The sequence below is a fragment of the Oryx dammah genome, unplaced genomic scaffold (genome assembly GCF_014754425.2).
Source record: "Oryx dammah isolate SB20612 unplaced genomic scaffold, SCBI_Odam_1.1 HiC_scaffold_20, whole genome shotgun sequence".
NCBI classification, from domain to species: domain Eukaryota; kingdom Metazoa; phylum Chordata; class Mammalia; order Artiodactyla; family Bovidae; genus Oryx; species Oryx dammah.
In genome coordinates this window covers 35,508,614-35,521,411 of record NW_024070204.1, presented here as the reverse complement: position 1 = coordinate 35,521,411, position 12,798 = coordinate 35,508,614, and the positions used below count along the sequence as shown (strand labels likewise).

The 12,798-nt window shown below is 38.6% G+C and overlaps 1 protein-coding gene across 2 annotated transcripts in view; it reads left to right on the top strand.

Annotated features, from left to right (window-relative positions):
- LIFR (LIF receptor subunit alpha) overlaps positions 1-12,798 on the top strand; it is a 77,587-nt gene that overhangs the window by 51,876 nt on the left and 12,913 nt on the right. For both annotated transcript variants that reach the window (XM_040262360.1, XM_040262361.1), the window contains 6 exons: positions 798-960; positions 3,350-3,420; positions 5,710-5,923; positions 9,468-9,647; positions 11,561-11,662; positions 12,252-12,419. In XM_040262360.1, the coding sequence (XP_040118294.1) occupies positions 798-960; positions 3,350-3,420; positions 5,710-5,923; positions 9,468-9,647; positions 11,561-11,662; positions 12,252-12,419 (898 nt within the window). The remainder of the gene's footprint in view (positions 1-797; positions 961-3,349; positions 3,421-5,709; positions 5,924-9,467; positions 9,648-11,560; positions 11,663-12,251; positions 12,420-12,798) is intronic.

Sequence of the window (12,798 nt, the reverse complement as noted above, 5' to 3'; positions counted from 1 at the left end):
AGCAATAGGAGCAAGTTATAATTGGTCATTATAAGTCAAAACATGACTTTTTAATACATTTTAAATACTTAAGTTGACTTTTATGCTGCACCATCTTGTAATTTGGGGTAGATCTAAAATAAATGACATTCTACTTAAATTGTTATTTGGAAATGTACTGATAATTTCTAAAAAATCGGTCAAACTGCAAAATGTAACACAGAAAGTTCCTTTGCAATAAGTAATTGGGAACTCAGAGACTTTCCAGAGACATGCAAATCCTCAAATTTGTTTCACATTGCTTTATCTTAATTTTATTTGGTTTAAATATTTGTTGGATATTCTACATGTTTAGCACTGCACTAGAGGTTCTAAGTGCCATGTAAAAAATAATGCATAAATGATGCTTGCCTCCAATAAGCTTCCAAATATCTGAATAATGTATTTAATACTCAAGGTCATCTTAGATTACTAAATTATATTAAGGTAATATTGCATCACCATTAACCATAGACAGAGTATCATCATCTCTGCATAATTTAATTGACCATTATTACTTAGATTCAACATTTAGATTAAAAATATACTTTAATTTTTTCGCTATGGCAGAACATAATTTCACTGATTTTGAATTTTATATAAGAATTAAAATATAGTAGATGAACTGTTTTTGGTTTTATAGAGGTAAAGTCTTAGGACATTCAATCAATTTATGTTGCAAAGTTGGGAGGCTTTCTTCTGAAAAATAAATGTATATGTATATTTATTCATATACACATGATATTACATATGTAATATATATGTTTGTTTTCTAATAGCGGAATGTCACAATGAGGGGGGTAGAAAGTTCAAATTATCTTACTACTGTGGACAAGTTAAATCCATATACCATATATACTTTTCGGATTCGTTGTTCTACTGACCCTTTCTGGAAATGGAGCAAATGGAGCAATGAAAAACAGTGTTTAACCACAGAAGCCAGTAAGTTAACTGAATGATTTATGGATAATTGTTACTATGGATCCTGAAATTTTATACCTTTTTTTTTTTTTTTAACAAAAATATCACCAGAGTGACTAAAAGTAGGAGAATGTTTAGATAAATTGTGTAATTATTTAATACCTACTAGTAAAATACCATACAAAGATTTTAAATGATGGGTTTTAGTTTCGTGATAATACGAAAAAATGCTTGGCTTATGTTATGTGAAACAGCTAAGCTACCTTATCCACAATATGATTATAACTATATTAGGATGATACATAGGAAACAAAACTTGAAATTTAGTAAGATTATGGGGTGGTTTTTCTCATACTTTTTCTTCCTATTCCTGGTATTTTAATTATAACAATCTATTTATAGTGTTTCTTTATTGAAAGCAATTATTAATAAAGCTAATTTGGTAAAATATTGTGACTTAGGCCTAAGGATGGTCGGGACTACACGTTCTTGAACTTTATAGTTTCTGTGGTACACCCAGATCAAAATATCTATAAAATCAGGTAACTGGTTTTCCGAGTATGATAATTTCTAAAGACAGAATGAGATTCTATTCTTGATTAATCCAGATGTGAACTTTCAAACAAACAGCGAAAATTTAGAAATAGGTGTAATTTTCAAAAATTATTCAATAAAAGATAGCAAAAGATTTATTTGCACTATATAATATAGGGAATATCAAACTTCTTCCAAAAAATGTAATGTGTGTTAGTCACTCAGTTGTGTCCAAGTCTTTGCGACCCCATGAACTATAGCTGACCAGGCTCCTCTGTCCATATTCCCAGGAAAGAATACTGGAGTGGGTTGTCATTCCCTTCTCCAGGGGATCTTCCTGACCCAGGGGTTGAACCCAGGTCCCTGGCATGGCAGGCAGATTCTTTATTGTTTGAACCATGGGGGAAGCAATAAGCAGAGAAACAGTAAGACAAAAACTGATAGGTATTAACCCAGATTTTGTCTCTTCACATGAAGATTAGAGAGATGAGAGGATCTTTACAACGCATCCAAGAGTTATTTGGATCATGCTTGAGTCCCAAGAGAGCATGCACTAGTTATTTGTTATTGTGACAAATTACCCCAGAGCTCAGTGGCTTAAAACTGCAAGGCATTTGTTATCTCACAGCGTCTTTGGATCGGAAATACAGGAGCAGCTTAGCTGAATGGCTCCGACTTAGAGTTTCTTAGGAGGCTACCATCAGGATGTGAGTGGGGGCTGCGGGCTTGACTGGGTCTAGAGGATTGGCTTTCAGGATGGTTCACTCACATGGCTGTTAGCACGAGGTCTGTATTCCTCACTGTGCGGGCCTCTCCATAGGGCTGCTGGAGTGTCCTCACATGGCAGCCAGCAGCACCCAGATTTAGTGATCAAAGAGAAAACAAGGCAGCTTCCACAATGTCTTTATGTCCTAGTCTCAGAAGGAACATACATCATGTCTACTGTACCCTACTGGCCGCACAGGCCAACCCTGATACAGTGGAGGAGGGACCACCACACTGAATGTCAGGGGGCGTGACCAGCATCATTGGTCCTTTTGGAAACTAGTTACCACAGGAGCTTTTGCCTTAGTTGATGAGCTGTTGTTGCCAAGAGGAAACACTTTATTTACACCTCATTGAATAAAGGCATTTAATTCACTTAAGAAATACTTAATAAGCATCCACCGTGTGTCAGGAATCATCTAGTTACAGGAATATAGCAGTGAATAAAACAGCACTCTCTGCCCATGCGGTGTAGAGGATAGAGTACTAGAAATGAGTTTTTAAACTACATATATAATAGTGTATTTTGGGTGGCAATGAGTGCCATGGAAAAAAATTAAAACTAGAGAGAGGGCTAGGGAATGAAGGCCAAGTGGTTGGGGAGAGGGGGTGCAATTTTAAGTAAGGTAGCTGGGAAAGGCTTCACTAATAAGGTGACACTTGATCTGAGATACAAGGAGGCAGGGAAGGAAGCTACATAGTTAATCCAGAGGAGGGAAGTTCTAGTCAGAGGAAGAGAGAACACAGGAAGTGCAGAAAGACTGGAGTGGGTGTCCTCCGCATGTTTTAGGAACAATCAGGAAGCTGACCTGTAGCCAGAGCCAGCTTGAATAAGGAGAGGTTGGAGGGTGTGAGATGGAGAGGCAGCCCCAGTCCATCTGAGGGATGTGAGGGTGATTCTAACCCATTGTAAGGGACCTTGTGCTTTGCAGATGTTCAGAGCTCGGCTTTTCCATCGCTCCATTTTCTAAGTGGAAAATGACTTAGAAGCAGTAACTGCTTCACATTTTTATTGAGAATTTCAATTTTAAACCCTGCCATCCCAATTATCGATCTTATCAACTGACATAGTATGCATCTTCAAATATTAACTTTTAAATCTCTTTTCTAGTTCCTTCAAAGGGACCAGATATTTGGAGGGAGTGGAGTTCTGATGGAAAAAATCTAATAATATATTGGAAGGTAAATGTCTTATTTTTCCTTGAATATTTAAGTAACTTTAGTATGCTAAACTACTTAAATTACATATGGTTCTTGGGTTATTAGGGAGCCAGGACTTCCCAGACTGGCTTAGTTGACAGTATTGCTGAGAATGTAGCCTGGCTTCTAAATCTCCCAGATTCCTCATCACTGCAGACGTCCCACAGTCTTTGTAGTGAGGACCTCTGTCTCAGGTCTAGGCATTCTTCAGTTTGATTTTATGAGACTTATAAAGGACCGAGGATTTCATGAATTCCATCTACCTCACTTTAGTGAGAAATGCAGCCAGAAACTACAAGTTAGAATTCTAAGTGTTAATGTTATATTTTCTCTACAGTGAATAGGAAACCAACTTTTTATATCTTATCAGTCAGCATAATTTGTTGTTCCTTAAATAAATTGTGTTACAGTATAGGAATTATAAAGTTTTATAAAGGTTTTCTAAAATTTTAGCTAAAATATGAATTGCATTATGTTTTACTAGAGCATAAACCTTATTGGAGCAAATGTTTTCACTGTTGATTTATGAAAATCAAAACCACAAACAGTTGTTTTCTACATCAGATTTCACAGGAACAGTTATAACAACCAGATTCTTTTAAATAGTGCATTTTGTTATTTAAAGTAAACTTTTACAAAAACTTGACATCAGTATGGCTTTGATTAAACTGAATTTTTGAGTCTGCGAGCATGTTGTGTACACATTCCATCACCTGGAGGTTGTCTGTATGTGACTCTGCATCCCCTCTTATTCTTAACTGGAAAAATCCCTTAGCTACTCTCAGTTGTCTGTCAGATTGTGCAGTAATATAGGAATGATCGTACAGATGACTTCAATGTAGAGAGTTTAGGATATTTTTCAGACCAGATGAATGTTTAACCAAGGATTAAAAATACTGAAGCAGTTCAGATTCTAACTTCAGTGACTAGTTTATGGTTCTGCCATATTTGGGTGGAAAGTTAAGTTGTTTTGGACATGTTGATTATACACATCATGACCACTAGGATGATTGAGTATTGTTCAGTAGGCAGTAGTTTGGTGTAAGGCTCTGGAGCTCCGGAGAGGTCTGAGCTAAAGAGATAGCTTTGAGTAGCAGGTAAATTGATCACTCAGAGCACACAGCATAGAAAGAGGCCAGGTGTGGCATGGTGGGTGGTGGCAGCATCTGAAGAACCAGCAGAGGAGGAGGATCCAGCAGAGGAGATTGGGAAGGTTAGAAGGGCAAGAAGACCAGAGGAAAATAGTGTGCAGAAACCAAGGGAATGGGGGTGATATGTGAAGGAATGGGCAGTATCAAATGAAATCCACAATTCTTGGGATGGTAGCATGTTCACTGGACCAGGCCATCAGAGAGCTGTCGGGGACCTCTGTGTCTTCAGCAGAGTAATAGTGGCTGGATCAGAGGGTCCTATGCAGTGCTTTGTAAATTGGAGAGATTGTTTTGAAAAGCAGTTTAGATATATAAAGACATTTGAATGTTTATTTCCTTTCCTGTAAGTCCAGATATGGGATCCCACATTAAGGAATTAATCCTAACTGGGGAAAAAACTGTGGCACCAAAAGGTTCATTTTATTGTGAAAAAAAATGGCAACAACTTAAATTCTACTTTTTTAAGAAATATTCAGGTTAACTAATAAAAATGCTATATGAAATATAAAGCTGTTAGAAATATATACAACTGTATTATCCAAAAAAAGAGTGTATTGTAGAAAAGTGAAAAAAAAGTAGACGATTGTATAGTATGATTGAAACAATTTTAATAAAAGTCTCCATCTAGAAAAACAGCTTTAAGGAAATACCAGAATGTAAGAATATTTAAGAAATGGGAATATGGGAGATTTTTCTTCCAACTTTTTAATATTTTCCACATTTTCTGTAATGAGCAAGTACTACTTTAAAATGAAAAAACAATAACTATTTTAAAAACATGATGCCATACTTTTTAGTATTTTAAGTAGAGCACTGCTTCTCATCTCTTCTTTTGGGTCTGCTGAAAAATATGAAGCTAAATATTGTTTTGTTACTTAATTTTTATATTTTTATGTACTCTACTGCTTACAGCAAGGGTAGTTTTTGTTCAGCACCGCTTCCCTGATTTATCCAGATCTCAGTGGATTTAAAGTCTGTGCTGTGCACTGTTAATGACTCATGTTTCCTAACATTACTTTGTTAGGATTAGTGAAGTATCCAGTTTAGACTCAGTGGCCTTGCCTTGTCACATCACCTTTGCCAATTTTTATAACAGAATTTATTTTTCTTTTTTTAATAGCCTTTACCCATTAATGAAGCTAATGGAAAAATACTTTCTTATAATGTATCATATTCGTCAGATGAGGAAACAAAATCCCTTTCTGAGATTCCTGATACTCAACACAAGGCAGAATTACAACTTGATAAAAATGACTACATCATCAGTGTGGTGGCAAAAAATTCTGCTGGCTTATCACCACCTTCTAAAATAGCTAGTATGGAAATTCCCAATGGTGAGTACTTAAGGTAAAAGTAGTATATAAGGACAGGAAACCAAGGTGAAACATTTCGACAGTGTTGCTTGCTCTCATAATGTCAGCTTTCTTATCGTATCCTCTGCTGCTGCTAATGAGTAAGGAGGAACAGGCAGATTACTGTCAAATATTCATAGAAAGGCAGTAGCCTTCAGTATTGACTGGAAGCATCTATACTGATGGATAAAATAATTACAAAACCCAATTACTTTAACACATAATGTTGTAGAGTTATGGCGGTAGATACTACTCTTAGGAAGAAATATTTTAACAGTTTATTCAGAACTGCTTTTACACATCTTCCCAAGACCATGACAGTTGACACATCAACTAGGCTATTTTTAAACAGTAGGGAAGAAATACTCGTTTTAAATGACTGCTTCATTGATAAGACAATTCTTTATTAATAGGAATCCTTTACTGATAAGAAATTCTTCTTAAAGTCTAAATTTCATCTTCAGTATAAGCTTTAGAAAAGAATTTTGATGTAATTTTAAAATTCCTCAGCTTCCCCTTTAAATTTGATGAGTTACAGTGACTGTCAGTTTTCATTCCAATCCCAGAGAAAGGCAATGCCAAAGAATGCTCAAACTACCGCACAATTGCAGTCATCTCACACACTAGCAAAGTAATGCTCAAACTTCTCCAAGCCAGGCTTCAACAGTATGTGAACCGTGAATTTCCAAATGTTCAAGCTGGATTTAGAAAAGGCAGAGGAACCAGAGATCAGATTACCAACATGCCCTGGATCATCGAAAAAGCAAGAGAGTTCCAGAAAAATATCTACTTCTGCTTTATTGACTAGGCCAAAGCCTTTGACTGTGTGGATCACAACAAACTGGAGAATTCTTCAAGAGATAGGAATATCAGACCACCTGACCTGCCTCCTGAGAAATCTGTATGCAGGTCAAGAAGCAACAGTTAGAACTGGACATGGAATAACAGACTGGTTCCAGATTGGAAAAGGAATACATCAAGGCTATATATTGTCACCCTGCTTATTTAACTTATATGCAGAGTACATCATGAGAAATGCTGGGCTGGATGAAGCACAAGCTGGAATCAAGATTGCCAGGAGAAATATCAATAACTTCAGATATGCAGATAACACCACCCTTATGACAGAAAGCAAAAAAGAACTAAAGAGCCTCTTGATGAAAGTGAAAGAGGAGAGTTTAAAAGCTGGCTTAAAACTCAACATTCAGAAAACTAAGATAATGGCTTCTGGTTCCATCACATCATGGCAGATGGAGAAACAGTGGCAGATGTTATTTTTGGGGGCTCCACAATCACTGCAGATGGTGACTGCAGCCATGAAATTAAAAGATGCTTGCTCCTTGGAAGAAAAACTATGACCAACCTAGATAGCATGTTAAAAAACAAAGACATTACTTTGCCAACAAAGGTCCATCTAGTCAAGGCTATGGTTTTTCCAGTAATCACTTATGGATGTGAGAGTTGGACTATAAAGAAAGCTGAGCACTGAAGAATTGATGCTTTTGAACTGTGGTGTTGAAGACTCTTGAGAGTCCCTTGGACAGCAAGGAGATCGAACCAGTCCATCCTAAAGGAAATCAGTCCTGAATATTCATTAGAAGGACTGATACTGAAGCTGAAACTCCAATACTTTGGCCACCTGATGTGAAGAACTGACTCATTTGAAAAGGCCCTGATGCTGGGAACGATTGAAGGTGGGAGGAGAAGCGGACGACAGAAGATGGGACGGTTGGATGGCATCACACACTGACTCAATGGACAGGAATTTGAGTAAACTCGGAGTTGGTGATGGACCTGGAAGCCTGATGTGCTGCAGTCCATGGGGTCGAAGAGAGTCGGACATGACTGAGCGACTGAACTGAACAGTGACTGTCCATTCTTCCTCAGCTGCCTTGACAACTTTTTGAGTCACAAGTTCTCAGAGGCCATTCCTACCTCCTCGCCCAGTTAGCTCCTCTTCTGAGTCATTGCCTCATCCCCTTGACTTGCTGTCCCACCCTAGTATGGGGTCACCTTTCTGTGATCACCCACTCCTGAAGGAAGAAAAATTGGTCCAGTTTGGGTCCTCAGTACCTTTTCAGTTCTTGTTTGAGGGCACTGGGCAGTGTCTGACTGCTTGTTACATAACTGTTTCTTTGTTCCACTCAGTTGTGGACACATTAGGAGGAAGGAATAGGGACACACAGTATGTTTCAAGACACACAGCAGCAGCCAGAGCCCAGATAGCAGTGCATGCTAGAGAGGACAGGTCTGCAGGCAGCACTGTGTAGGCAAAAACAAGACAAGGGAAAGACGTATGAACACCTGTGGCAAGATAAGCTGCCGATTTAGGTTAGGTATTTCATGGCTCTCAGAATAATAGGCAATACCTGTGTTATCTTTTAATTCAGAAGCTATGTTCCTACCTTTTCTGTGTGTCTCTCAGGAGGTAGTAATGTACAGAACTAACAGTGGTCTGGCCATCAGCTTTCAGACAGTTACTGCAACTCAGAACAAATCATGGTTCCTTGAGGATTTCCCCAGTTGGAGGCCTTACTGCCTCAGCACAGGCTGACAGTATGGATTTTTTTAGTCACATTGAGCCAAGAAGCTGTTGTATCCAGAGTCTTCTGTATTCCAAGCTGAATTGTTGTCTTGTATCTAGTAGTAGTTGCTTATGAATGCAAATTTTGTTCAAAAAAAAAAAACCTTTCCATGGGTTTTTACTGAGCCCTTAAATATGCATCAGTTAGAGAAATTACTTCTTTCCCCTGTTTCTCTGGAAAATTTCCCTCTTGGCCACACTGTCCTAACCTACACTAATTACTTACTCCCAACCTTGGGCCTCCCTTATCGCTGAGGTTGAGATCTGGCAGGTGGGGGAAAACAAACCTCACCATGGCCTCCAGCGCCCTCTGTCAGCCTCTCACCTCACACATCCGTACTGCTCTGCCCACGCTGGCCATCCCATCCCATAGCTTCCATCCCTGTCCTGTCTCCAGAGTCCCTTCTGCCCACCTATGGGACAGCAGTCTCCCCTGAAGGGAAGCGAGGGGCTGGCACAACCATTCGTTCACTCACTGCGTGGGGTTGTGTTCCTGCTTGGCGTGGTCTGTGCCCAGAGTGGAGCTGCAGGCACTCGTGGAGCTCATCCATAGTGGATGATGAGAGAGGAGATTCTGGCCACCCATGCCTGCTCTTCTCCAGCCTGCTGTCCCTGTACTGCTGTGCCGTGACCCTCCAGTGCTCATTCCTTCTGCCCCATTCATCATGGCTCTTGAGCTTCATGTCCTGGCCCAGCTATGTCACTGCCTGATCCTTGGTTCTTTTTTGTTGTGTTTTGATTTTTTTTCCAGCTGCAGAGTTGATCTGTATGACCAAGTAATTGCCACAGAGCAGCATTTCTAAACTTGGCTAAAGGTTTATCTAGTTTAGCACCATTTTGCAGTATATGTACAATGAAATGATTTGTATAACTGGCTCATTTTCATGAGGTTTACCTTAAAACATTATTTTTAACACTGGTAAAAATCCTTCTTTCTTGAAGATGATCTCAAAATAGAGCAGGCTGTTGGAATGGGAAATAGTATCCTCCTCACTTGGAATTATGACCCTAACATGACCTGCGACTATGTAATTAAGTGGTGTAACTCATCTCAGTCTGGACCCTGCCTCATGGACTGGAAAAAAATCCCTTCAAACAGCACTGAAACTGTAATAGAATCTGGTAGGTGTCTCTCAGATTTCTTTAAAGATATTTTTTTAATTTACTTTTTATCAAGGTGACATTGGTTTAGAATAACATATGCAAGTTTTGTGTGTACATCATTATGTTTCTATTTCTGTATACGCTACAGCAGCTAACCACCAAAAAAAAAAAATTTTTTTTTAAGAGCAGCACACGGAGTTCCTGGTTGCAGTGCAGTGATTGTTGCCCCTCACCACTGGGCTGATTATGGATTGGTTTAACTTTTTTGGAAAGCAGTTTGTGGCAGTATGTGTGTGAAACAATTCATAGACTTTGATCTCGTCGTTACTTGTCTAGGAATATATTCTAAGGAAAAAAAATCCAAGAGCAGCACAGACGTACATCTAAGAATGTTCAGCACAGCATTGTTTATAATTATAATGACCTCATTTGCCACCTTTTTGCCCTTGTTTGCCCACAAGCCAGGTTACTGAGCACAAAAGACTTGCACCCATTACCACTTCCCCGATGCAGGTCAGGGGCGCAGTGAGGGCCAGGGGGGTACAGCTCAGGAGCTGCAAGCCTAAGATGATCCAGCCAAGAGGGGTGTGTAGTTACCTCAGGCTGAGCCAGCCTTGTCCTTGGGAGCTCTAGCCTCTCTGCACCGTCACTGTTCCTTCTGAGTCCCTGGCATGAATGAGAGTGCCTCCACCTGTGGGAACTGTGGCACCTCTTGGTAGTGAAGCTTCTGACGTCGCCACCACCACCACCCCCGCCCCCCCCCCCAGCCCCGTTCTCCCTCACCTGTGAGTGAAGTTCAGGAGAGCGAGCAGCTGCTGAGCCTTCTCTCCCAGGAATCGCATTCTGCTCGTTCACTGTCAGATGGTCAGGGTGAGCCCCATGCATTGGATTCCTACATGGAGCTTCAGATTTTTTTTTCCATTTCTGCTTGGAATACAGCCAGATTCTTTCATGCGCATAATTGGCCAAGGCCTCGATGTTGCCTTTTTTTCCTTGACGAGTGCGTTGTCCCTTACCAGCGAAGTACAGCCCAACCTTACACAGCCATAGTGTGCTCTGTATAAATTATGACCCCTCTTCCCTCCTTGCTCACTTTGGCCTTGAGAATGATCAGAATGGACTGGGGCAGGGTGGAATGATGCGGAGAGGTGAGAAATGTCTCTTTAGCTGGAATATCTGGGATATAAGATGAAGTTGAAACCTGTAGGGTGAGAAGGAGGACCTTTGATGCAGAGGCCCCGCATAGCATCTTATTGTTAGCTGTTCACATCTGTCCTGCCAGCTGCTCCAGGCCAGGGGTCCTGTTACGTCCACTCCGCTTTGCATTGTATTGAGGAGACAGTTGAAAGTGATTAACTTGGATCGAAGTTAAAATGCTTTTCTTGTATGTCTTGTGGAATTAATAGCACTAAATGCTGGTGCGGTAAAGAGGAATAGACTCTTAAGTCCCATTTCCTTTAACCTCTAGGTGTCCTGTACAGTGGAAATTTTAGTATCTGCTTCTTGGAACAAGGGAAGAGCAATGGGTTCTTTCCAACCCACAAATAACCCTAGTTAGGGAAGAGCTTTTCAGAGGTGTGATACAGACCTGGGACTGTTTCAAAAACTGACCCAGGACCAAATCTAGGAAGAAGTGTCATTGCTTAACTTGAAGGAACAAAATGAAAACCTTGATTACCATTTTTTTCCCCTTCAAGATGATGTCATGTTATAATACTAAATTTTTCATTGCAACAGATGTGAATTTAATTTTTGTCAAGTCACTTTCACTCTGTTTACTAGTTTTGGAAATGCAAATGTATTTTCTGTAACCTTTGTAAAATTAGCTTTGGAAATTTCAAAGTGAGTTATTTTCAGTTTGATATTTCTAAAATAGATATTCATAGCCATATGTACTTAGGAAAGTTTACTGATTGTGTTCATCCTTTTAGATCAGTTTCGACCAGGTGTAAGATACAATTTTTCGGTATATGGGTGCAGAAATCAAGGATATCAATTATCACATTCTATAATTGGATATGTAGAAGAATTGGGTAAGTTAAATGGGTGAGTTTTCTTAAGAGTTGAAGATAACATGAGAAATTATAAGTAGACATCAATTTTAAGATTGAATTCTAAAAATAGATTGAATTGAAATGTGTATTAGTTCAAGGAAGAAAAATAAGTTAGATGATAACTAAAATCATTGATAATTACTAATTCTTTCTTCATTTGTTTAATGTTTACATTTGACAGTTTTATTCTTGTCATAGAGAAAACTAAGTCTTATTTTGGATGTCAAAAAGATTTACTATGTACTTTTACAGATTTTAAAAACTGTTTATTTAAGACTGTCACTAAAAAGGGGAAATAGAAATAGTCTATTGGAGTAGCCACTTAAAGATTTTGCATGGTTTTGCAAACCCCCCAGATATGTTTTATACCTGAAAGTTATAAGTTCTACCTTTGTATCTTCATAGTAAAAGTGCTATGATAATATATGTGAAAGTTTATGATTAAATAAAGAATAATGTTCTAATTCCAGATTCAGCTATTTTTGAGGCTAGAAATCTCATTAAACCTTAATGACTTGCTCTGTATTAGTAAACTCTCCGTTAAGTGTGGGCTTCTTTTCTTTTACAGCTCCAGCTATTGCTCCAAATTTTACTGTTGAGGATACATCTGCAGATTCTATATTAGTGAAATGGGAAGAAATTCCTGTGGAAGAGCTTAGAGGATTTTTAAGAGGATATTTATTTTACTTTGAAAAAGGAGAGAGAGACACATCTAAGATAATGGGTTTGGAATCAGGTGGGTAAATTACTAGAATAAGTATATACTGTTTCTTAGAAGTTCTATATTAATTACAAAAAATGGAGAGAAAGAAGAAAGAAAAGGTAAAAGAAAATGCTACTAAATAGTTCAAACTGGTCTCCAAAACTCTGAACAATAAGGAAGTGAAAATGAAGTCATTTGATGAATATGAGATTTTTCAAGATTTTAGTATGTGATAAATGGCATGTGGTCTTTAAGAAATCATTTAAATCATTTATTCTGAGGCCTTTGATTATGATCCCCACAGGACAGAGAAAATCTCTTACTAATCTTTCATGATGCATAACAAAGCATCTTATGAAGGTTACCTTAAGAAAAAAAAAGTCTTCCTGCATTTATGCCGATGGAAGTGAAA